This window comes from Periplaneta americana, chromosome 7, assembly GCF_040183065.1.
Source record: "Periplaneta americana isolate PAMFEO1 chromosome 7, P.americana_PAMFEO1_priV1, whole genome shotgun sequence".
NCBI lineage: Eukaryota > Metazoa > Arthropoda > Insecta > Blattodea > Blattidae > Periplaneta > Periplaneta americana.
In genome coordinates, this window is record NC_091123.1 from 42525287 (window position 1) to 42550736 (window position 25450).

General features: G+C 35.3%; 1 protein-coding gene across 2 annotated transcripts in view; it reads left to right on the forward strand.

The window, feature by feature from the left end:
- The window catches only part of LOC138703069 (DNA-binding protein D-ETS-6-like), a 134573-nt gene that overhangs the window by 93449 nt on the left and 15674 nt on the right, over positions 1–25450 (forward strand). Inside the window, exon 3 of one of the 2 annotated variants that reach the window (XM_069830625.1) lies at positions 13056–13324. In XM_069830625.1, coding sequence (XP_069686726.1) covers positions 13056–13324 — 269 coding nt within the window. The remainder of the gene's footprint in view (positions 1–13055; positions 13325–25450) is intronic. The other variant, XM_069830624.1, reaches the window with a different exon arrangement.

The following is a 25450-nucleotide window of genomic DNA, read 5'->3' on the forward strand; positions in this document are numbered from 1 at the left end:
AGAAGAAGAAGAAGAAGAAGAAGAAGAAGAAGAAGAAGAAGAAGAAGAAGAAAGGAAAGACAAGGAGAGAACAAGGGCAAGATAAAGAGAGAAGAAAATGGCAACAAGGAGAGGAGAAAATGTAAACATAAGGAAGGAAGAGAAACGCAAGAAGAGCAAGGGAAACATATGGAAAGCAGGGGCGGCCCGTCCTTATGTGCTACAGTGCTACAGCACAATGATAATTTTTGCTCAAATAATGTATTTGTAATACCACCATAGTATTTGATCTGTCATTTGACAATTTCCCGTGGTTATGTTCATGACGCGTTATAAAGTGTTTAGTCTTCCTGCCTTCTTTGGTGCCTCAGGGGGTTCGTTGTGCTACTCAAAGCTCCACATGAAAAATATAGACAGTTATGCGCATGTGCGAAGCTGAAATCACTGCTCTGATTGGCTATTTTTACGCGGGAAAGTGCTGTAGTTAGCTTCAGCACAACACAGCTTGGAGATTGCAAAAGTAAAGCGTAACGAAAGAATGCTTGTTTGTGGAAGAATTCGGAACTATGTACAATGTATTTGGTAATTCAAGTGTCCGACTGCTGCTGCCATCTACCAGTTAAAGTTGCTGTCAACAGCTATACCATACTGAACAAGAGAGTGTTCCAGATACAAGTTGGATTTCTATACGGAAAATCTGACTTCCGAAATATTGTTCAATTGTCACAATACATAGTATCCAACAATTTACAGGATCCATTCTGTGAAGCATCGAAGTTGTTAAATATTTTGGTTACAACACCAATGACCACTGCTGAGCCAGAAAGATGTTTTTCTTCCTTGAAACGCGTAAAAACGTTTTTAAGGAACACTATGTCCCAGGATCGTCTCACTGCTCTTGCAATACTGTCAATAGAAAAGAGTATGATGTCCAAGTTGGAGGGGTTTAACACCAAATGACAAGTTCTGCAGTACGAAAGAACGTCGTATGGACTTCATACTTCATCACTAGACGAGACTCCAAATTAAGATAAATACATAAGTGTAGGCCTCTACAGTAGGCCGATATAGATATTGTAGCACACTCATTATTTTGACCACCAGCCGCTACTGATGGAAAGCAATGGTAACACGAGGCAAATAAGGGATACACAATGAGAAAAAGGTTCCTAATACAAGGAGAACAAGGGGAGTATAAGAAAAACAAGAGGATTGCATTTTTGTGTGACGGTCAATTCCCAAGTTCCCCCTCACACTAGTGAGATAATACGTAGTTTTACATCAAAAAGTTCCACTTCAAACATAAATTAGGCTATAAAGGCCTAAATGTCATCACTTCAGTTTCTGATAGTTCGCAGAAGGTCCTTCTTCCGATAAGTTTAACAAACACTAATACACAGAGTGAGCCGGAAGTAATGTCATTAATTTCAGGGGGTTATTGTATCAGATATTTCAAACAAACAAGTTTTTTTCCAAGGTTTTCCCCAACCATAAGGTGAATGCCAGGTAATCTATGGCGAATCCTCAGCCTCATCTCGCCAAATACCATCTCGCTATCATCAATCTCATCGACGCTAAATAACCTAGTAGTTGATACAGCGTCGTTAAATAACCAACTAAAAAAACAGACAAACAAGCTTAATACAATTTTGCTCGATTTTGCTTTCTTTCCGAGATAAAAATTGTTTTATATAAAATATTTCATAGCGTGTTCTGGAAATGCCAATGATTTAATTCTCAATGTGCTCAGTAAATTTATGAGAGCAGTGTATTATGGTAATAATTGACTGGAATAATTTCAGGTTTTTCCTTTAAATGTGCAGAAATTTGATCCGAACAAATGTAACATTTTATTGCTTGCTTTCCGCACAAAACCAATACGCGGTAAGTGTGAAATACCACATTCAGTATTCCCAACGTAACACATATAACAATTTCCCTCTTCTTGCCGCTTGAGAGACATATTCATTTTACTGCTTTAGGCTTTTAACATATGATTTTTAGAGACGTTTAACATAGTAATAATTATAAATTGGAAACTTACCGCTGCAATTTCACCTAAATTGCACTGATAATTATTGTTTTTAAATATTTACAAAAATTAAGTAAACTCTACTACTCCACTAAAGTTATTGCATTCGTGATGCAAGTAACATTAAGAAAGCCGTGAAACAATCAACAAGATTCCAGATGCCGATGTTATTACTGCAACATGTTATATAAATAATATTGTTAAAATATTAAAATGAAAAATAAATCATTAGGGCCTACATAACCCTACCGTTTGTTTTACGTTCGCATTTATAGACTGGGGGAAAAAAAGACAGACGTAGACTATATCACGGTCTGCTGCAGTATAGTAAACACAGAAAACATTTTATAGCAACAATGTTGAGGAGAGATATTTTTGTTTTCCAAAATTGCCGTCATGGAACAGAAACCAAGATGGAGATTTCATTGCAACTAAATAGAAATTCCTCTTTCAGGTGTGTAATAAACGATCTTCGCACGCAATAATGTACGATACACGAGCGATATGTTTGTTTTCATGTTCGAGGAAAAGATTGAAAAAGCGAAACGTAGTTGAGCTTTTTTAATTTCCTCGAACATGAAAACATCAATATACCGCTCTTGTAACGCATATTACTATTTCACAACGAAAAGTTACAGTTGTTCCGATCAAATTTCTGCACATTTAAAGGACAAAACTAAAATTATTTCAACAATGTATTATCATAATACACTGCTCTCTTAAATTGATAGAAAATTCTGAATTAAATCAATGGCTTTCACAAAACTCGCTATGAAATGTTTCATAGTTATCTCGATAAGGAAGAAAAAACGAACAAAACTGTATTTAACTGTATGTAATGTATTTGTCTGAAATATCTCAAAGAATAATCTAACTCTCTAAAATTAATGACATTACTTTTGGTTCACTCTATATATTATTTTCTTTAGTTTCTTGAATAGAGAAATTTCTCGCCGAATTCCACTACACGAAGTCCCACTATCTGTAACGTACAGCAGCCTATTAGACTGTAAAGTATGCAATTGTTCAAAAGATTAAACGACTAGACTGTCGTAAAAGTAAGAAAGGCGTCTGCACAAAAGCGACTATGCAGAATTTTAACGAATTTTCGTACCTACAAGAAAAGGACTGTAAAGTAGGTCGGACTACAAATTTAAAAATTCTCTAGGGCCTACTCTGAATTAAGGTTTTCCAGATAAGGCGAACACGAAGCTAGATAGTCAGTGTTGTGACAGAGAATGGAACTGGCATCTGCAAAGTTACGAAATATCGCTCTTCCAACTTGCTCGATGACGCCGTTGAAGCTCGAGGCAAGAACATAAAACAAATAAAAATACGGTACCTTCCAAAATACTTAGCTATTGTAATTATGAAACTCTATAGGTCTGCGTTAACATAATTCATCATTTAAATTCAAACCACGAAAATTTTTCTTGCGAAAAGATTGGGATAAAAGCAGGTTGATTGTATACTCCGACTCCACAAGACAAAGTCTCTCACATAAAAAATATGCTTTTTGATTCAGAGAAAAAACAGGCCGCACAAAAAATATTCCACCCTGGTCGGAGTCTAACCCTTGATTGATCGTGCAACCGTCCTCATTTCTCAGTAAAGCGGACCCGGCTATTATGAGGCCCGGCAGACAAAGGGTTCTCCACCAGCGAGGCTACAAGCTGCCTCGGGTTCAAGACTCGGATAGTTCATTTTGCTACAAAAAATTAATGGTGGAAACCCTACATGTTAACCGACCGCTGCTAACGGCGTCTCTTTGTTAGCAAATTCATTTTAAGTTTAATTATTACACATAGTTGCCTAAAATACATTGAATATTAGTATTAGAGTTGCAGTCAAGACTCAGCGTCTAGTATACGATAACTAAGTTAGTGAAAATCTATGTAACTTATATGTATCGCGTTATGAAAGAGAAAATAAAATCTGAGGTAGGGCTATATTTCAAACATCTAGACTATTATTTTAGGCCTATTATTACATATAAATAGGCTAATATAACAAGTTTTCATTTAATAATTATTATGATTTCACAACTAAAATAATAATGTATAGTAACATTTTATTATAAGGTAAGGTAGGTTATTTGATCGTTGTCACGGCCTACTGCATCCTTTAAAAAAAGAAAAGAAAATATTTATTTAGAAATACGATCACAGTCATCTTTTGCTAACTAGGCTATTCTAACTACACATGAATGACAGAAACGAAATAATACCTGAAGATAAGGGTGAATTTTTACGGAATTCTTCCTATTACCTGTCATCACGTATCATCCTGCATGGACGTAGGTTTATGTCAAAAATTCAACACAGAGACGTCCACACCTGTGGAGTAACGGTCAGCGCGTCTGGCCGCGAAACCAGGTGGCCCGGGTTCGAATCCCGGTCGGGGCAAGTTACCTGGTTGAGGTTTTTCCCGGGGTTTTCCCTCAACCCAATACGAGCAAATGCTGGGTAACTTTCGGTGCTGGACCCCGGACTCATTTCACCGGCATTATCACCTTCATCTCATTTAGAGCTAAATAACCTAGATGTTGATAGTACAGCGTCGTAAAATAACCCAATAAAATAGAAATAAACACAGAGACCACTGCAAGTAGCGCGAAGTCTAGGCTAATTCAAGCTTCGGAATGTAGAACTGTAGCCTACACATTCCTAAAAACCTTAAAGTTCAATACCTTTTTAACAACAGAAAATGATACAGTCGCCTTTCAAATTCCTCAAACGCCTTGGTAAGCTTATAGCAACTTGGACAATACAGCTCCAGAAGTTATAAGAAATATAAGACACCTAAATCTGTCGGTGAAGATTCCTAAACATATATCAGCATTTCTAAAATTATGGTTAATTAATTTTTCTAATCTGTCTGAGAAGTTAATTTGAATATAGCCTACTGTACATCAGCTGATTAGATTATTAGGTTTAGTCAGAGGTTATTAAATCCGATAATAAATTAATGTCAGAAGAATGTGAAAAACGGAATGATAGAGATATTCATTTTATTACAAACACAATGAAATTTAAATGATTAAAATTTAATTAAACTTACAATTATGGGAGTGACTTTCCGTATTGGTAAATGTGGGTCTACTGGGTGTATAGGCCTATTACAGGAGGCAGAACCTCTCTGTGACCTTATCGTGTGCCGTGGCTATATCGCCAATGGATATAGAGGGGGAAGATATGTTTTAGTCTGAGATGAACTTCCGGGTCTGTAGATTCGTGTAAGCCTTAATATGAACAATCATGAAACAAATTCTCTTCATGATAGCTTATTCTTTCTCCTATCGCACAGCTCACATACCAGGTCTCACCTTTTCATCTGTAGGCCTACTTGGTGTTGAGGAAATTGATGTTCGATTATTTCTGAGTTCTTGATTAGGCTTATTTCTTAATTAATTGATTATTGTTCATTGATTAAAGTTCTCGTTAACACTTTGTTAAAAACATAAAATTTACTCTGTCACACGTTAAAAGTGTTAAAATTGTTAAAAAGGTCAGTGGTTTAAGAGACACTGAAGACGACGACAAATAGCGTCGAAACGGGCCGTCTGTCGAAGGTAAATACCTTTTTAACAATTTTAACACTTTTAACGTGTGACAGAGTAAATTTTATGATTATTGTTATTGTGTTTCTAATTGATTTTTATGGGTACAATGTAATCCTCATTCCTTTCTAAATGCTTATATAGCCTACCAAGCATGAAACAATTACGAATTATCAGCGACAATATGAAAGTGATATTATACAGTAAAATCGACCATATTGCAATGATAGATGCATCTTATTGATTAAAATTCAAAGGATTCTTATACTCCATTGACAAAATTGTCATTATAGGCCTAATACGTTTACGACTGTAGAGCTGTTACCAATTTCAAGATAATATTCATCTTCTCATCTTGCCAGAAAGAGTTCGACATCTCAGTGTTATTTGAGTTTGTAATTTAGTAGTATTTTATGGTATTTCTGTGAGCATTCTTAGAATATAGCCTACGTGTGACAATCTCGTTCTTTTTTTCTATAACTTTCTACTAAGTTGAATTTGTTCAATTTTGTTTCGCATGCCTGAACTTCTGTTACCTAAAAGTGTATGTCCCGCCAACCAACGTAAGAACTTCATCTCTGCTAACAGTATTTGTCTCTTTTTTCTGTTCAGTATAATGGTCAATATGTATATGCGTTGCTATGACATTATAAAATTTAATTGTTTGCTTTTCAAGGTATTATTCTTTGAAATCTGTTTTAATGTGTACATAACTTAAGTTATTTTCAGAACCCAAGTAAGCTTAATTAAAATTTGTTTCTTATTCTATCACATAATCTTGAACTTACTTTACATTTTGTGCATTTCGGTGTTTACGTTAATGTTAGCAAACAATCCAGTGATTCTACATCATTCTCAAAAAGATTTTAAAAAGGCAATTTAACAAGTCTTGTATTGTGGGATGTACAACAAAAATTGCTCTTAATGTTAATTTACAAGATCTAGTCTACATCTAGTTTTAATTAATAATGGCATGATATGATAGACCTATTCCTTGAGAAATATTTTAAATCTGAGCTTTTCAAATTTCCATGAAATTTTGTAGAAATGTTACCTCACACAAAAAACAAAGTAATCAATTTTTTAAAGATATCCTGATTGTAGACTAATATCTTATACGTTAGGTAAGTATCGCTTATTAAAAGCTGAGAAGAACACTAAAATTTAACTCGCATATCACAACAAATTTTGTAGACTAATAATGATTAAACCGGTAAATTGAAGAAATTAACTTCGGGTCATCTCACAGCTCAAGAAAGATGCTCCATTCTTATATAAGGCAGAAAAAATATTACTTAAAATTATTACAAATTTATATTTTGAAGACTTTGAGAAATGGTCTCTCTCTGAATGTTTGATAAGACCGTCTCTTTATGTAACTCAGAGTTAATGTATAAACGGAAGAGAAGAATCTCTAAGTTAGAAGTCTAGGTACCAAGATAGTGTTAAATAGGTACTTTACGTAGGACTACTGTAGGCCTATGGTAGCCTACATAAAATTGGTTTTTAAATAAGCAACAATGTAAAATAACAAAAATAACTTAATTTAAGTTAGGCCTACTTTTAAAATCTTTTTTATCACTGACAGTAGGTCTATACAATTAAATAGATTGTAAAAGGAATGAGAACTTTCTGTTAGACTTGCAAGCACAAAGTTCACTTGTATTTATTTTATTTTTTATTTATTTATTTAGACTCTTTTGACATCAACAGCACAGTCACACAATAAAATCTAAGCTGGAAGCTACTGATTCCATTGAAGTGACAGTGACTGTTGTTATTTAGCAGTGCTCTATCAACTACTATGAAACGATTATAATTGAATTGGTACTTGAGAGGGTATGGAGGATTCGTCATGTGATTACCTGACATTTGTCTTACAGTTCAGTAAACCTGGATGGAAAATCAACTAAGCAACAAGCCCAAGGGAGTAGCTATTGAAGATTCCATTGAAATCTGGTTAACACTCATTTCTTTAAAATATGTTACAGAAATATCCCATGAAAATAATTTTAATGGATGTATGGACAGAGCTGTTATCTAGCGTCGATGGAATTGGTAAGAAGAAAAAGAAGAAGGTATTTTGACGAGATGATTCGAGGGCTCTTCACGATATTACTGACATTATACTTACAGTTTGGAAAAATCTTTTCATAAAGTGAGAAAGTAAAAAAATTAATAATTTAATGACAAAGGCAGAAATCCGTTTAAAGCCAGCTATGATACATCAATTTATCGTAACGAAAATAAAGTAATCCACCATAAACTCAGAAAGAAAAGGGAAAGTTTCAAATAAACGTAAGTTTTGCGTAATCTACGTACATCAAGACTATTAATAAACTTATCAGCTTGAAAGTATAGGCCTACTACTTACATTTTAATATCATCTTTTATGAAGAAATACAGGCTCCGTAAATTAGGAAATCCCCAACCAGGGTAAGTTAAACCAACGCTCGACTCCAGAAAAAAACACACATTCACAGCGTGTTCTTTAATAGTTGGCAGACTGATTATACCATACTTCACGCCTCTCATCCCAGCTACTCCTCTACCGAGACAGACCTGTCATTAGCAGCATTTACATAAGCTTAATTTGAGGGTGTAGCTTGGGACGTTCTCGTAATTTGGGGCTATATGGTTACCGGGACAAGCAATCTCGTACTAGAGGAAAGAAATGAATTTCACTAAGAGAAGTTGCTTGTAACTCAGAGAGGGGACGCTATAATACCGCCGGGGCGCCACAACCTGAACTTCATTCCCGGCTTGATTGCCAAACAACCCCGACCGACGACGTAATGAGAGTCAGCGATCCAAATGAGAAAGAATGGCGACTTCAAGTAATGCCCTTCATTAACATAGTTCGATATCGTCTCCTGCCAGACCATATTAAGCTGTAAATTAATTCAAACGTTTTGTAAACCTGCAAGATTGAAAATTGTGGTGCAATAGAGGTTCAGTAGCAAAATGAAGAGGAAGTTACCATCATGAACCGCACTCCATCTGTCTCTCTCCTTCCCTCTCCCTTCCTTCTTTTCCTTCTTCCTCCTCTGTATTCCTCTAAATAATAGGATGGGGTAGCTCATTTAAATCCAGTTTTAATCCACTTTATTTATTACAAAAGAAAATAATTAAAATAAGTCTTCATAAACCTATTGATTTTCCATCTCAAAATTTGTTTCTAGACTTTAATGTACTTAACGTAAGACAAATTTATTAACTTATATTGTATTAATAAAATTTATACATAAAAATCGAAATAATTTTGAATTGTATTCTCATAGTTATGAAACAAAAGGTATGAATTCTTTAAGATTGTTTGAACCAAAATGCAACACTGTTACAGTATTTAATCATAGTAGTAATTTAGCCCAAGAATATATAACAAATTTATACTTAAATATTGTAATCTTGTCAATTCGAATAGTTCTAGTATTAAATTTAAAAAGTTATGTATGGATTTTATAAAAATTGAAAAATTGTAAATTTAAATTTATATACTATAATTGCAAATTGTATTGTATAATTATTAATTATAGGCCTAATTGTCTTGTATAATTATTAATTTCAATTCAGGAATCCGCCCCTGAGCACGAGTTCTACTCTTTCAGGGGCGAGCTAAAGTTTCTCTGTATATTTTATATTTTATATTACGATTATTAGCAAAATAATAAATAAATAAATTAATTAATTAATTAATTACGGAAGTAGAAGGAATTATCCTATAGACTACAGAAAGTTTCATAAGTAAGTGCAAAAAACTGTTCGCGTGTAATACAAGTGTCAAAGTAAAACTAAAATTTGTGGTGTTTGGTCAGAATATGATAACTCCAAAAAGCTGTTTTGAGCGAGCCTACAAGCTTTTTTATTTTCACTTTTCTTTTAAAAATCAGAATTCTAGTTTACATACAAATGTGAATGAAAATAACATAGATTAGGGCATTGTTTAATTATATGCACATGCGCAAGCTTTACTATGACTTCTAAGTAGCCCACCGGTAATTGTAGAGAGCAGGAAATGGCCATTTTGGATCATATTCTGACCAAACATCACAGAAATATCCTATGGTAATTTTTCTAACAAAGTAACATTTTAGATCGAAATCCCATTAGCCTATGACAGTTCACTACTTATGAGGCAACTAAGCCAGGAGATAATGGGGTATGTTGGCCAGTTCCTTTCCCCCTCCCTTGCATACATCGCCGACTAGCTACATATTACACTAGCCAGACATAAAAATAAAATGGTATGAAGACTGCAGCTCTACATACTTTTACATTAACTTAGCCTACAGGCCTAGGCGTATTTCACATGCTTTTCGCAATAATTTAGTTAGGCTACCTTTTATCATGTTGCTAGTGATATTCCAGTTTATAGTAGACTACTTAAGTTATTTTTTAACTATGGGCCTAATTACAAAAGCATAGGTAACTTTAGACAATTTACTAAACTTATGCACCCTAAAAAAGAAAATAAACTTTCATAGGCCTAAGCGTAGGCCTATTCTAACTTAGCCCTATATTTCTTTAAAAAACTTTATAATCTCAAAATGCAAGATAGTCTATGTAATTCAATTTAGCTATTAACTATAAGCTTACCTATGATTTAAATAGATATGTCAACAAACATAAATAAAATAGCTATTCGTAGCTATAACTGCTAACTTAGCCCTATATTGTAATCACTTAGGCCTATATTTAGACCATCCATTATTCTAACGAAAATCTAGTTTCAAATTAATAGGCTAGAGACATTCAAAGATACAGAAGGGGCAAAATAATGTAGGCCTAAAGGCTTGCACACTTCACCGTGAAATTGATTGTTCTAGATAATTTACTTGATTCAGAATCCCTGTAACACACCTTCAAAGATGACCGATTTTTCAATCTTCTTTTCATTATTGACTTTCATAATTTCGGATTAAAATAAAAACGTAAGTTATTGATGCTAACTCTTAAAACTCCGCTTGAAAAAACTATAGGCCTATTTACTGTAGATGTGTCTATATTTTATGCTACTATTTAATCTTATTGACTAAATAGGCTATAGAATAATTATCTCGTCGTAAAGAATTTAGACAGCTCATTTTATTGTAGGTCTAAGCAGTCTGTTGTTACAGTAACTCTTATTTTCTATGTAAACAAACTGAGTTAAAGATAAGTGAATGCAACTGAAACGGTAGTTTAACATTATGTCACAACTTTAACACCTAGCCTAAGCCAGCAACTGGCGTGGCTCAGTCGGTTAAGGCGCTGCCTGCCGGTCTGAAGTTGCGTTCGGGCGCGGGTTCCATCCCCCCTTGGGCTGATTACCTGGCTGGGTTTTTTCCGAGGTTTATCCCAACCGTAATGTGAATGCAAGGCAATCTATGGCGAATCTTCGGTCTCGTCTCGCCAAATATCATCTCGCTATCACCAATCTCATCGACGCTAAATAACTTAGTATTTGATACAGCGTCGTTAAATAACCAACTAGAAAAATCTAGCCTAAGCCTATTAGCACGGAAAGTGTCTCTATTTCCTATAGATCTATCCATAGCAAAATCAGAACCTTTAAATTTAGGCAAAAATTTACGAAAATAAAATTTCATGTTCAGAGTTGGAACCACTACGGGTAGGCTTACGAAATCGTAAAAAGGCCGCTGAAATATTCGTAAATAAGCTTATAGTCTATTGACTAAATCCAATAAAAAGTTGTGAAGACAAAAATTGATTTATTTTCACAAATAGAAGTTGATACAGAGTTCCTGGGGAGCTGCCAATTAAGTAGCACTGGTCCATGTGATTAGCCTAAGTACGCACGGCTTGTTTTACTCTAGGTACACCCTTCTCAATCCAGTCCAATTACAGCTTATTGCAACGGGATTAAAGTGGCATTAAACTCAACTTTTTAACCAACTAACTCGTTACTAAGACAAGTGGTTGCTTTAAAGTAAAAAACAGGATCTATATACGTCTAAACCTACTATATTCCTTCTGTACTGTAAAGGTTAATGTTCGAAAATTGAAGATGCAATAATTACACGATTCAAATTTGATCAGGACTTTCATTTATTTGTGGATATCACATGTCACAGTAAAGATTCAAACCATTTTTTTAAATAGTTAGGCCTATCCTATAGGCTACTCCCAGGTAAGCCTACAAACAACATATTTTCTTTATGCATAGGCCTAGTCTAATAAAAAAATTGTTAAACTTACAATCCACAGACCAGATGTCAAATAACTTATGGTAGATTTACAATAAATTTTATACTAAGAGCTATTCTGTAATTAGGTCTATTATATTATTTTTTAAATACGCTATTGTCACTACTCTGCTATTATGGCCTACCCCTCACAAAATTCAACGACACAAAACATTAAGTTCCAACTAAAATTAGGCTTACTTCCAGTGCACATTCTTGCAGAGTAGGCCTAAGAATAAGTTAACATAACATAGGTCTCAGAAAATATTAAATCCCGCTTATATTTTTATATAAATTACTACCACCTTCAAATTCTCTCTGCAGAATCAGTAGTTCATTGTAAATAATAAATTGGCCGCTCTGAGGGAATGTTTGAGGAAAAACATCGAATCTACCTAAGATGCCTAAGATCTAGAGATTATAGGCCTACCCTTGAAGTATCGATATAGGTACCTACCGATTTGAATAGTACCTATCGATACTACCGAAGAATGGGTTCAAATTAATCGATACCTATTGGAATCGATTCTCCAAAAAAATAGCTAATAAGAAGTAGATAAGTTGTAATGCGATAGGAGGGAAAGTGCTATAGTCTATAACATTGAAAAATGTTTTTTTTTTTGTAGGCCTGTCTAAAGGAATGGTAAATAGCTAATCTGTATCTTGAAATTAAAAAATTATTATTGTAGATGAATGAAAAATCAACATTCGATACCTAAAATACACATGATTTATTTATCGATCCGAACACGCATCGAAAGGAACTATCGATGCCGAAAGTACCTGGTATCGAATCAAAAATAATTATCGATCGATACTTTCTACTTGCATCAGAATATTCCTACCGTCGCTTTTAATAAGACTAATAAATTTCATATTAAAATAACTACTGAAGCTTTCCTGGCGACGTGATAATTCGAAACTTTCTCGGGCTTCCAGCCAGGTCACAAGTTCGTGATCCACCGACGTTTCGAGGATGTTCATCTTCCTTGTCTCCCTGAAGACATTTACCTGGCTGAAAGCCCGAGAAAGTTTCGAATTATATCCCTTCACCTTGATAATAAAGATACAGGTGGTACAACATTGTAATGCAATAACGATTTACAATTGTTGCAAATCGGAAATATCACAATTACAGGTTTCATCTCTTCTCAAGTTTAAAATTCAATATATTTCCGAGGCACAAGCATGAAATTCTGCTTCCTTCCATCTTCGGTCTACGAAAACTTTGTGTTTGAACAGTTCTATGTCTGGAGGATAGAATTCCCGGCTTCAAGGAATCTTAATGTTTTCGCAACAGGTAGTGACGCTGCACCCCTCGTTGTTCGCAGACCCCTACCAGCTGCTGAATGCGGCGAGCAGCCGGTTGGTTGCCCAGGGTTCGGGGCAGATCCAATTGTGGCAGTTTCTACTCGAACTCCTCAGCGATTCGTCCAACGCGAGCTGCATCACTTGGGAAGGCACCAATGGCGAGTTCAAGCTGACGGACCCGGACGAGGTGGCGCGGAGATGGGGGGAGCGCAAGTCCAAGCCCAACATGAATTACGACAAGCTCAGCAGGGCGCTAAGGTAAGCCACATGACTGCCTCGCTCGCAGCGTGACGTGTGGGGAGTCCCGGGCGATAAATTTCAAGCAGGTACACCCTATGATAAGGAGGAAGGTCTGAAGATGTAAAACGCGATTAAAAACGAAGAGTCTAAACAGCAAAGGATCATCATCATCACATAGACATAGACATGTCACTTTTTTTTTCCTAAAATGAGAGAGATATTCCAGTGCTATAATTTGCCCCCTCATACTTAAAACGTAAAAATATGTAGATAACTTTTCACTTTCTAATTGCATGTAATTCTTTCCTTTTATTTAGATGCACACAGTGGCGTACGCAGGATTGTGTCAAGGTGGGAGTTATTATTATGGATCACGTAAGAGTAATTCGTAAAAGATTAATTTGGCAGTCTCTTCAGTGTTGCCATACTAAATATCACCAAAAAAGGATAAAATCACACAATGTCATGCACTATAATAATAATAATAATAATAATAATAATAATAATAATAATAATAATAATAATAATAATAATAATAATATAGTATTAACAATAACGATGTCTTGCTTATTTACCACATCTCATCTTTATGTTGAGGTGTTTTCTAAAAGGTTCAATAATTTGTGAAAAGTAGGATATTTTTATTCTGGACCTCTCGCACATTGTGTTATTAGTTAGTATATTAGTGTATGATCTATTATTAAAATATATTTTGTCTGACAACATGAAATTCATTACTCTGATTAAACAGTTTACGAATCACGAGACCTAACCTTGATCACGTGAAATAATTAGTACGAATTCCGAAAACGAATGCCACGTTGAAATGTATGCTTAAGAGTATTTACTCCATTATTATAATAAAAGTCTAAACACGAAAGAAATTAATTAAAATGTGAAATGATATTTTTATCAATTACCCAAGGCCTATATTTAGTCTATATATGTTAGGCCTATATTTATTTACACTTAGCCTACCTGACTCTAATCTTGAAATTGTAACCACAACACAAAGCAAACACAATAACTATTATGTATTAGCATTAATACTGACACTAACTAATTATTAAGATGTTCGAATTTCACTAGCTTCCAGTAATGGGCTCAGAAATCTAGAACAATCTGAATTTTCAGAATTTAAACTACCGACAACTTGTGTCACTGCTACCAACATACCAGTTATAAAATCACTACCAGTTGCAGTATTTCTCAGTAATTACCGAAATTCGAAACGAAGTTGGCAAAAGAAAATTCAACCTGCAAACTAGAAACTCACCATAATCCACTAGTTTATGTAGTAGTGGGGGAAAATTGTAGGTTTCACCCTTAGGGTCTTAAGTAAGCTGACCCGGACTAATAAATGTTTTTACAGTTTACAGTTTACATTATCTGCATTTTAAATTTTATATACGGGTATTATTAGACTATTATCATTATTATTATTATTATTATTATTATTATTATTATTATTATCATTATGTTACGGTATATTTATTAATATTATATAGACTAGTTGGCTATCTTTATAAAATTTTTGAAATGTATTAATATTTTCACAGTCATTCAGTTTTTAACAAATTTTAACTTCGATTTAATTTTGTATAATAAGTTCTTGTATCAGAATAATCATTTATATAGGCCTATATTCAGTTAACAGTTATTTCTGTATGATAGGTAAGATATTTTATTTTAGCCTACATAACAAGAAAATACATGGAAATAATCAAATAACATATTGAAATAAATTTAATTAATCACAATAATGGAACATGGAACTCACCAAGGATGAAGAATGAAACTAGCATGATGAATATATTCAAGGAGGGGAAGGAGGACTATGCCTTATGTCGATGTAGATTTTATTACTCTGACAGTGAAAAGTTAGAGAAGGAAAAACAATTAGGGATTAAAAAACTCAACTCTAAATATGTCACTTTTTTTAAATTCAAGGAGGGGTTCTAACCCTATAACCCCTCCCCTTGCGTACGCTCCTGGATGCACGTAAGCCTTTAGATTATTTTTCAAGTTTTAGGTTAATATTTTGGTCATTCCGTGTTTCATCAATCCATTTTTATTAAGATTTCTGTAACTAAAAAGTTGCTTTAATGTAGGTAATCTCGAACAAGCTAAGAGCACAATAATCTCGATTTTATTGATAGGCGTAGGTAGCCTATAGACGTAAACAAATCTTAACAGCAGCTGTGACGACTCCGTAGGCCTATTGTTACCGACCGTAATAGGCTAACATCATTAACACGAAATATTTCCTCTTGGTGGGCCAAAGAATTGCATTGTTAGTCTACTACCCGATTTTATATAATTTTATTGTCAACAACAGCTATGAACAAACTTTTGCATTCGGAAATGTTAAACTATTTTAGCAAGCGAAGTTCGTTTTGCACTGAAATGAAACAATAATAATTTTATTATTATTAGTCTACCATTATTATTATTATTATTATTATTATTATTATTATTATTATTATCATACCATCATCATTAGGATTCAGAACTCATATTTTTATTAGGCTACATATTTCCTTGTTAGAGTCAGAGACATTGTTTACTGCACATAAGTCTTATGGCCCCTACATTTAACAAATTCCTAAAGTATTGTAATTTGCATTTTTTGCCATTTTCGAATGTTAGAACCCTTTTAAGTTGTTTGCATGTTCAAGTTTTTAAGACAATATTTTCGTCGTAAGCGTAAGGCTTAGATTGCCTTAGTAAGTCTATAGTTGACTGTTCTTTTAGTTGAGGAAGAAGTGCGGTTATTGTCGCCAAGCCAAATAGCACACATTTTAACTTGTCACCACTGATTCCCGACATGATGGGCCTGCTTCTTCATTATCAAATTCCACGAACGGTCTTCTAGCCTTCCTTTGTGCGCCTGTGTTCGTTCTTCAAAGGTCACAATTTCCAACTGAGTGGGACTATTACAGAAAGAGGTTTAAGTTGCAATGATGTGGCCTCAGTTATTATGGAGACATATGAAGACAATAGGCCTACCACTTAAAATGTAATAGGCTAGAGCTGGGTGCTCTCAGTTTGAAAGGGGAATTATGGAGAGTGCTGGTAAAATGACGAGGGAATACGGGGAAAAAAAGAATAAGCCTATATAGGGTATAGGTCTATTCGCGTGCTTATTCTCATCATGAACTACTTACTTATAGGCTAGGACTATTTTATAATTTTTAACACTATTGGGTGCCTATTTTCATAATTAGAGAAATATTAGGTCTCTTATGCATCTTTATGACACACGAATAGCTCTTTTATGTGAGTTTGTGAAAATTAATGACATAAGTTTCTTACACATAGCCTAATACACCTACATAAACGGTGTAGTCGATATGGGTGGCGCAGTTGGTAGAGTCCTGGCCTTCTGTGCCCGAGGTTGCGGGTTCGATCCCGGCCTAGGTCAGTGGCATTTAAGTGTGCTTAAATGCGACAAGCTCATGTCAGTAGATTTAAAAGAACTCCTGCGGGACAAAATTCCGGCACACCGGCGACGCTGATATAACCTCGGCAGTTGCGAGCGTCGTTAAATAAAACATTATTTATTTATTAAACGGTGTATCCAGAAAACGAAAGTTTATCTTATTTGGTTTATAGAGCAAATTGTATGTCTTTTGAATAATCGTTCAAGAAAATAAGTTGTTTCTTAATATTATTCGCAGCTTTATAAGCTAAAATTGCTAAGAAAGGCATAAAACGTATGAAAAAATAATGTGCCATCTCATTCGCAAATCACTTTACAATTTAGTAGGGCCTATTCCGTTGGTGATTTTGAAAATATCTCATAACTTTACAAACAGTTTTTATCACATCATATTAGCCCATTTTCATTAACACAGCGGTTTTTTAGCTGTAGGCTATTAGAAAGAGACACTGTCGCTTTGAACTAAAGCACAGTGATAAACTGAGTGAAGTAAGGGTAACCTATTGGTCTCCTAAATCAATCCTCTTCGCTAAGCGACATCCCCAATTAGGTCTACTAGGGCCTATTGTCTATCCTTTTTGGGTGCGCAGATTCGTCTGAGACGATTTATTTTGTTGAATAATGATTTTCATTAAAGTGATAGAGATGGAAGTTCGGACACCGAATCTATGGAGCTACTACGTTGTGTATTATAGGCCTACAAGTCGTGTTTTTTATAACATATCATCTCAAGGTAGTAAAGGGACTTCTACAGAGCATTGATGTGCTTGAATCAAAGCATTGCTCGGTATAATCAGGTGACTAAAACAAGTAGGGTATAAACACACATTTACGAAAGCGACTTACTAGTCTACATTCTCTTCTTTGTAAAAAATGTTGTTAGATTCTTGATAATAATGGTGTACTTTAAGTAGTACTAATTTTGTTGCAATGTACAACTGTGTACAGATAAGGAAATAAAATTTGGAGGTTCCTTATTGTGTAAGTTTTGCTTACAACAAACTGCGCATGTAGGCCTACAGTAAACGAGAACCCCTGTATATATGCTACTTGTGGACAGTCGTGGGAAATTGTTGCATACATACAGGTGGACTCCCATCAAGATTCACTCCAAATTTTAATTCCGTATCTGTAGGCCTATATTCGTAAATTGTCAAATATAAAACTCCTTCGATTGTCACTCAAAAAAGCAAACGATATTTCGAAATTACACGATAAATAATAATACTAAACTGCCCCCCATTGAGGGTAGCCTTTACGGACTCAGTATATCCTCAAAAAAAAATATTATACATATTTAAACATAGATATTAAATTTTAAAGAAGGGAAACAAAGAAAAGGGCGTGAAAAGTTACAATTGCTATTAATGTGACACCATGTGATTAATTAGGATTTGGCGAATTTGAAATAAGTTTTCATTTATTATAATCTTGTGTCTGGTCATTATTTATTAGTTCATAATGCACTTCACAGAGTTTTGAATATGCAGGATCTTTTCAAGAACACTTTTGAACATTTCTACTGTTACCAAGCGCTGATCATATAGAATTTAAAGTTATTTCATAACACAGTGGTAAGTATTGTGTACGCATGGTTGTTGTTGGAGTCGGCAATTTTCTAAACGTAGCTACTTTTAAATGAAGTGTTTAAAATGTGGATTCTCAAATTTATGGAAAGGTATATTCGCACATATCACCATCAGATATAACTCAGAATAAAAAGTTGACTGATCCGAAATCAAATCACTCAATAATTCCAGATGTTCGATGTGTCTTTTCGAGTCACAATATTTTTGCAAGTCATGACGCTTATTAACTTTTATGCCTAACTCATACACTTTACACCATAACATATTTACCGCCCTTGACTGAAAAATAATCATCTCCGAAGTCTTTTACAACCTAGCCTATGCCTACAGGAAAGTTTCAGATTTTATTGGCGGAATTTTATTAGTTTACATCTTCACAGTAACTTTGCTAGATCACAACTTAACTCCATAGGCCTACGAAAGGTTTACTTTTTAAACAGAAAATAGGCGTGCTGTGTCGAAAAACTATTATAATGCAGTAAACAATACAAACCCGCACCCATTAAACTTCGAATGAACAGAGCTCACTTCACGAGACGTCCTTCATGTTGCATACGAACCTGAAGGCACATCAATAAAGTAAACAACTGACGTCATCCTATAGCAACTATTCCTTAAACCTGCAGCCGCCTGTAGGCAATGTTTTGGTGTCTAAACTTCGTTCCCTAGTAACAGTGCATAACTCTCAACGTTTCTCCATAGGCAGGAACTTCTTTTTTTTTTTTTTACAAAGGTACAAAAATCTTAATAGGAATAGTTATTATTATTAGGCATACGTAAGCCTACATTTAAATGAGAGCAGTTATTTGTCTCTTCTGTCCACCTGGATAGCCTATTTTCATAATAGACCTTACTCAAAACAGGTATTTTATTAAAGGAATTCAAAACTTAATTTCACAAGACAGATCAATCATAATTAAGGATTAGTACCGTAGGCCTACATATTATTTATTTATTCTGGTAAAGTTAAGGCCACGCGGTCATCTCTTCCACACTATCAGAAGTTAAATATAGGCCTACATTGTAACAATAACAAAAGTAGTATTAATATTAATACTTAAATATACAAATCATTATCATGCACATAAACGAGCTTACATTGGAATATTGACTAAAAATGATACATTTATTAAGAAATTTACAATTTATATTCTAATTCTACTTTATGATAGGCCTAAATGACAATTTATACAAACACACAGAATGTGTGTGTAAGAAATTCCACATTCACTTCTCCTTCTCTTCGAAATCTTGAACTCTTCTATTCCTTCGTACCTGTCGTCTCGCTTCACCTACCTTTCTTCCCACTACAATCTGAACACACGCTCTCGCCATGAAACAATAATCTACTAACAATACCATCCCATCGCACCTCCTCATACTCATCCTCTTTCACAATAGCCCTGCCAAGACTCTGGAATTCGTTATCTGCTAGCATCAGGGACTGTCGAAATAAAACTGAATTCAAACGCAAACTTACTAGGCACTTGGCCAGTTATTGAGACTTGTTCGGACATGGTTTCTTGTAAATAGTTCTCTTAATATATCACAAAATATTTCAATATCCGGTAATTTCATCACTATAGATTTTTGTTATTGTAGGTTTAATTTGTAATTCAGTAAATACAAAAAATATTCTTTGTTCTTAACTTCTATGATAAAATGTTTAGCTTTCATTAATCAGGTAATCTTGTCGTACTTTAATTTTTATTGTAATTGTAATTGTAAATTCAATGTTAATTGTAATTTTATTGTTCATATTATAGTTGTAATCCCCTGGTAGAGGGGCAGAGAAGGCCTAACGGCCTTATCTCTACCAGGTTAAATAAATAAATACTAAATACTAATACTAATACTAATGTATGTATGTATAAAAATCGGCTAACACTCACAAATGAATTCCATGCCTAGGCCTAGGCTAATTCTTAATATTTAATTTAAATTAATTAACCGTTCGGCAATACCTAACATAACGAGGTAAGGAGTTCCAGAGACGACAAACTGAACACCTTACCACGTCATGTCAGGGATTGCCGAACGGTTAAACAATTTAAATTAGTATCTTGTCTTAGTTGTCGAAAGGTCTTGGCTTCGACCACCAAGGCCATCTATCCTAACTGGATTTTCTTGTGGTTTTCCTCAATCTGTCCACACAAATACTGAGATTATACGACAGTTCCTTTCCACATCACAGAAAACTAAGCCGCTACTTGACAAACAGAAATTAGATTAAGTAGGGCTAGGTTGGTTATTTTTGAGTTGAGTCAAGTCGAGTTCTGTTCTAATTCAGTTCTGCCAACCAGACAATCAGCAATTCGTAAAATTAGACTATTACTGAAAACAGCTACATATTCCCCAATTCAAGTAGGACTAAGTTAAATTAACACTTGTAACTTTACAGCTCCAACCCATAGCTACATAATGTTCTTCTACTTCTCTTTGAAATGTTTTGGCTTTTCTTTTGATGACAACAGACTCTTTCCCAAGGTGGACCTCCCCGACAGTGTGGTCAGCATAATTCAGGGCCACCATGGAGACGTCACAGGACAAATAGGCTCACAAGACAAGGAACAAATAGGCTAGACTCATTAGACCTACCTATTCTCTTACGATTGAGGTAAATTGTCACTCACGCCGGGAATAGAGGCACGGACCACTTGACTGGGAAGCGCATGCGCTATCTACTTAGCCATAGCAGCGGATCCTTATGTAAGGTCCACAATTTAGAAAATAATTAATTATTTTTACATTATGCAAATCTGGCTTTCAGGTAGGCCTAGTAGCTCCCTGTAAAGCAGGTTCGAACAATTTCAAGGAAAAATAACGGGTATCGATCCCGGGACCTTTCGCTTAGCGCACGAATGCTCTTCCGACTGAGCTACCCCAGGAACTGTACACGACATTAATTAATTTCATTAATATTTTCTCTTAATTCTTTCGTCCATTTATCCATCAACCCAATTCTTCCACCCACCAACTAATACGCTTAGGTACGCCCTATTTGTTTTCTCTCCCTTGTTTGCCTGTCAGGGCCTCCATTCGTTCGTTCGCCTGTCCAACAGCTAGTTTATATCGACAGTCTTCAGTTTACTATTAAGATCCAAATTCTTATTTTCGGAAAATGAAAGGTGGATTTGAGACGACAAATTATGTGATGGAATAAACTTATTCGCAATAATCTAGACTACACTTGCTTAAGGTCGATGGCATTTAAGTGTGCTTAAATGCGACAGGCTCATGTCCGCAGATTTACTGGCATGTAACGGAACTCCTGCGGGACAAAATTCCGGCACATCCGGCGACTCTGATATAACCTCTGCAGTTGCAAGCGTCGTTAAATAAAACATAACATAACTCTTGCTTCTCCTGCACCATTTCATAAATTTACCATCAACTCACTGTTATTGCCTCATTTGCAAATAGGCCTATTTATAGTATCTAAACGGTCGTGAGCTGAATAATAATAGGTATAAACTTAAAAATAATAATAGTTATTATTATTATTATTATTATTATTATTATTATTATTATTATTATTATTATTATTATTATAGTAACTTACGGAAGGTGTTCAGCATCAGTGAACTGAAGGAGATAAGATACTAGGCCTATGTCTATGTTACGTGTGCAGTACGTGCTCGTATGTAATTACGCGTGTAGGTTAGGTTAGGTTACGATATAAGTACCTACTTTTATGGTAAGTTATGTATGTGTGTATGTATACATGTATGTATGTATGTATGTCTATGTATGTATGTATGTATGTAGCCTATGTATGTATGTATGTGTAACTTAAGTTACATATAGCCTATATAGCTATGTAGGCCTATGTATGTAGCAATTATGTCCAGGCAAAATTTGTCTGCCATTTCTCGCCCAACTTTCATTAATCTTTTTGTAGGTTATTTAACGACGTTGTATCTATAAAATTACGATGGAATTGGTGTTAGGGGAATGGTATTTGGAAAGATGAGGCCAAGGATTCACCATGAATTTGCAGTTGGAGGAAACCTCGGAAAAACTCAATTAGTTAGGCCTAATCAGCCCAAGCGGGAATCAAAATCACTCCTGAATCAGCAGACAAACTCGCTACTGCCTGGCTTACTTACGTCGGTGACTACCTTGAATTCCGATGCAGAATAATTTATCCAGTTGGAAGAGTCGTTAAACAAACTAGGCTACTGTCACTGCGTAGCCGTAAGTATTTAATATCTCTTCGTTATTTACAGAGGTTATCTTGCAGTAACTTATGATCTGCCCGAAATGACCAATATGACTATAGAATGTTGGCCCATCCCACTCTGAGATGAACTGAAGGACAAGGATCGTGGTTAATTCGTCCAATAGTCAATACAGGTACCCTACCTCACGAAAAAAATGTAGGTTTTCACGCACAAACTCGTCTGATTGCAGTGAAACAAACATTTCCTCATCGCCAAGAGCCTGAAGGGATACAGTCACGTGAATGATAACTTCATCCTTCATAACACCTAAAACACTTAAGTTTTCTTCAAAATGGCTGCCAACAATTTCTTTTAAGTCATTCGATTGCCAGCTTTTTACTTTGAGAAATATTTCTGAAAACCTTCGACATTTTATGAGATCTGGTAAAAGGACAAGAAACCAGGAGGCCTAAGAAAGTATATCAAGGGTCGCATATATTTCGGTTAGCCATTCGATTAGATTGGGAAACGAGTAGGTGGACCGGTGGGAAGACTTGGGTTAAAAGCAGCAGCCTCTACAGTGACTGGCACAACAAGCAATCAGTGAAGTGTGACTTGCCCAACCTTGGCCCGGGATTCCCAAACATGACACACTATAATGTTTGCAGTCTATCTTGAACGATGACTGCTTCGGTCTTTTGCGGTTAGACCCGAAGGAGTGGGCGAATGAGTGATGGAATATGTCATGAGCCATTGGAAAGGAACACAATGTCGTGTCCTTTCAAAATGTAATTGCCTTGAGCAAGGCTGGCTATTCAAATAATCAGGATTGAGGCCAAAGGACTGAAAAGAACCATACTTTTTTGTAACATCTGAAAGCTCAGATTCTCAAAGTCATGGTTGTTAAGTTCGGGCATCACAAATGGCACGCATTAATAATAATGTTACTCTTAATTGCATGCTAAGTGGATACGGAACTAGAAACGGTCTATCTCTCTCGATGGCAAGATTAATTCTTAGGAATTTCCTTCATCTGGAACAGACCATAAGGCCGATGCTACAATAAATAGGCCTACACCGTATTTCAAAAGATGGTAACACTTTTATGACTATTATTATTATTATTATTATTATTATTATTATTAAGTGTTAATGAGGAATTAATATGGTAGGCCTACACGTCATTTGATAACCAAACCTTCAAAGTTATTATGATGTAGCCTACCGAAGTACATATGGTATTTGTGCAGGATGAAGGATGGATAGAACAGAGAAAAATTCTATCCGACACCGGGTCTCGGACCCGGGTTTTCAGCTCTATGTGCTGACGATTTATCCACTAAGCCACACCGGATTCCAGTGAAGATCGCAACCTAGATGCATCATCCAATGTTGAAACATCGAAAGTATGTGTAACAATGTTGAAATGTTAACTTATGTTTTATTTAACGACGATGCTCGCAACTGCCGAGGTTATATCAGCACACTTAAATGCCATCGACCTGGCCCGGGATCGAACCCGCAACCTCGGACATAGAAGGCCAGCGCTATACCAACTCCGCCAACGAGCCGACAAGTATGTGTATAAAATGGTTGTCAATGCATAATCTATAATTAGTTACTTTGGTTTTGAAATTCTTTTAAGTCACGGACTTACGGGATTTCTCAACGTAACAATGTTTCACAGCTAGAGTGCGTTGCCTGTAGTTAGCTGTTGATAACATGCAAGTAACTGGTAGGCCTATAGTAAAGCAAATTGTGTTTAATTTGTTATAGTATTTGTTCTGCTTGTTTACACTATATGCCAACATGTCTTCAGCGGACGACAGTGATATAGGCCTAAGTGAATCCGTTGAAAAGGAAAAGGGAATAAAAATAGCCTACTCATTTGCATAGCCTAAGTGTAACAAGATTACGCCTATGATGCCAGAAAAAAATAGCATAAGCTTACTTGCACAGTTTTCCACGAAATTTGAGGGATTTATCTAATGAAGAGGAGATTCAAAGTTTCTGAAGAGTGTAACTTATAATGATTAGGATAAAACTGACAGGAAGGTGAACTGAGGATCTCCATTCCTGAAATATTTTCTGTGTAGTTTAATAAAATAATTTTTTTCTTGTCTCAGCACAGACTGTTAATAATTTAAATGTGTGTAACATATTAGTCTAATTATAGGAATATACTTGAACATTGGAAGTAAACAAATTATTGCAACACACAACTTATTGTTTAGTCAACTGTCTGAAGACAGGTCTGAACCTCATAAGTGATATCAACAAGGCACCACTTATGAGGCAACTAGGCCTGGAGTTAATGGGGTAGGGTGGCCAGTTCTTTCTCCCCTAGATAACTTACGTTACTTTATAAATGGAATCTGAATTTATTGCTTTTCTTAATATTGAGATGGGCAGGGCATGTAGCACGTATGGGCGAATCCAGAAATGCATATAGAGGGTTAGTTGGGAGGCCGGAGGGAAAAAGACCTTTAGGGAGGCCGAGACGTAGATGGGAAGATAATATTAAAATGGATTTAAGGGAGGTGGGATATGATGATAGAGAATGGATTAATTTTGCTCAGGACAGGGATCAATGGCGGGCTTATGTGAGGGCGGCAATGAACCTCCGGGTTCCTTAAAAGCCAGTAAGTAAGTAGTAGGCCTATATTAATAATATTACTCATTACTTTTTTAATCCCGTTAAGTCATTAACGTTTTAACTTATCTAGCAGCAAATTTAATATTTTGTATAAGTTAATGCTTCGCGACTTCTTAACTCAAGGTTTTTAACTTTCAGAAGCATAAACTTTTACAAATACATTCTGATCCCCCCCCCCCTTACAAGTTTACACTTTTTGACTTACGGCATTTAAAAAATAACCAATTCATTTAGCGAAACCTGTGTGCCGACGAACGTTCTGGCCACCGGCGTGGCTCAGTCGGTTAAGGCGCT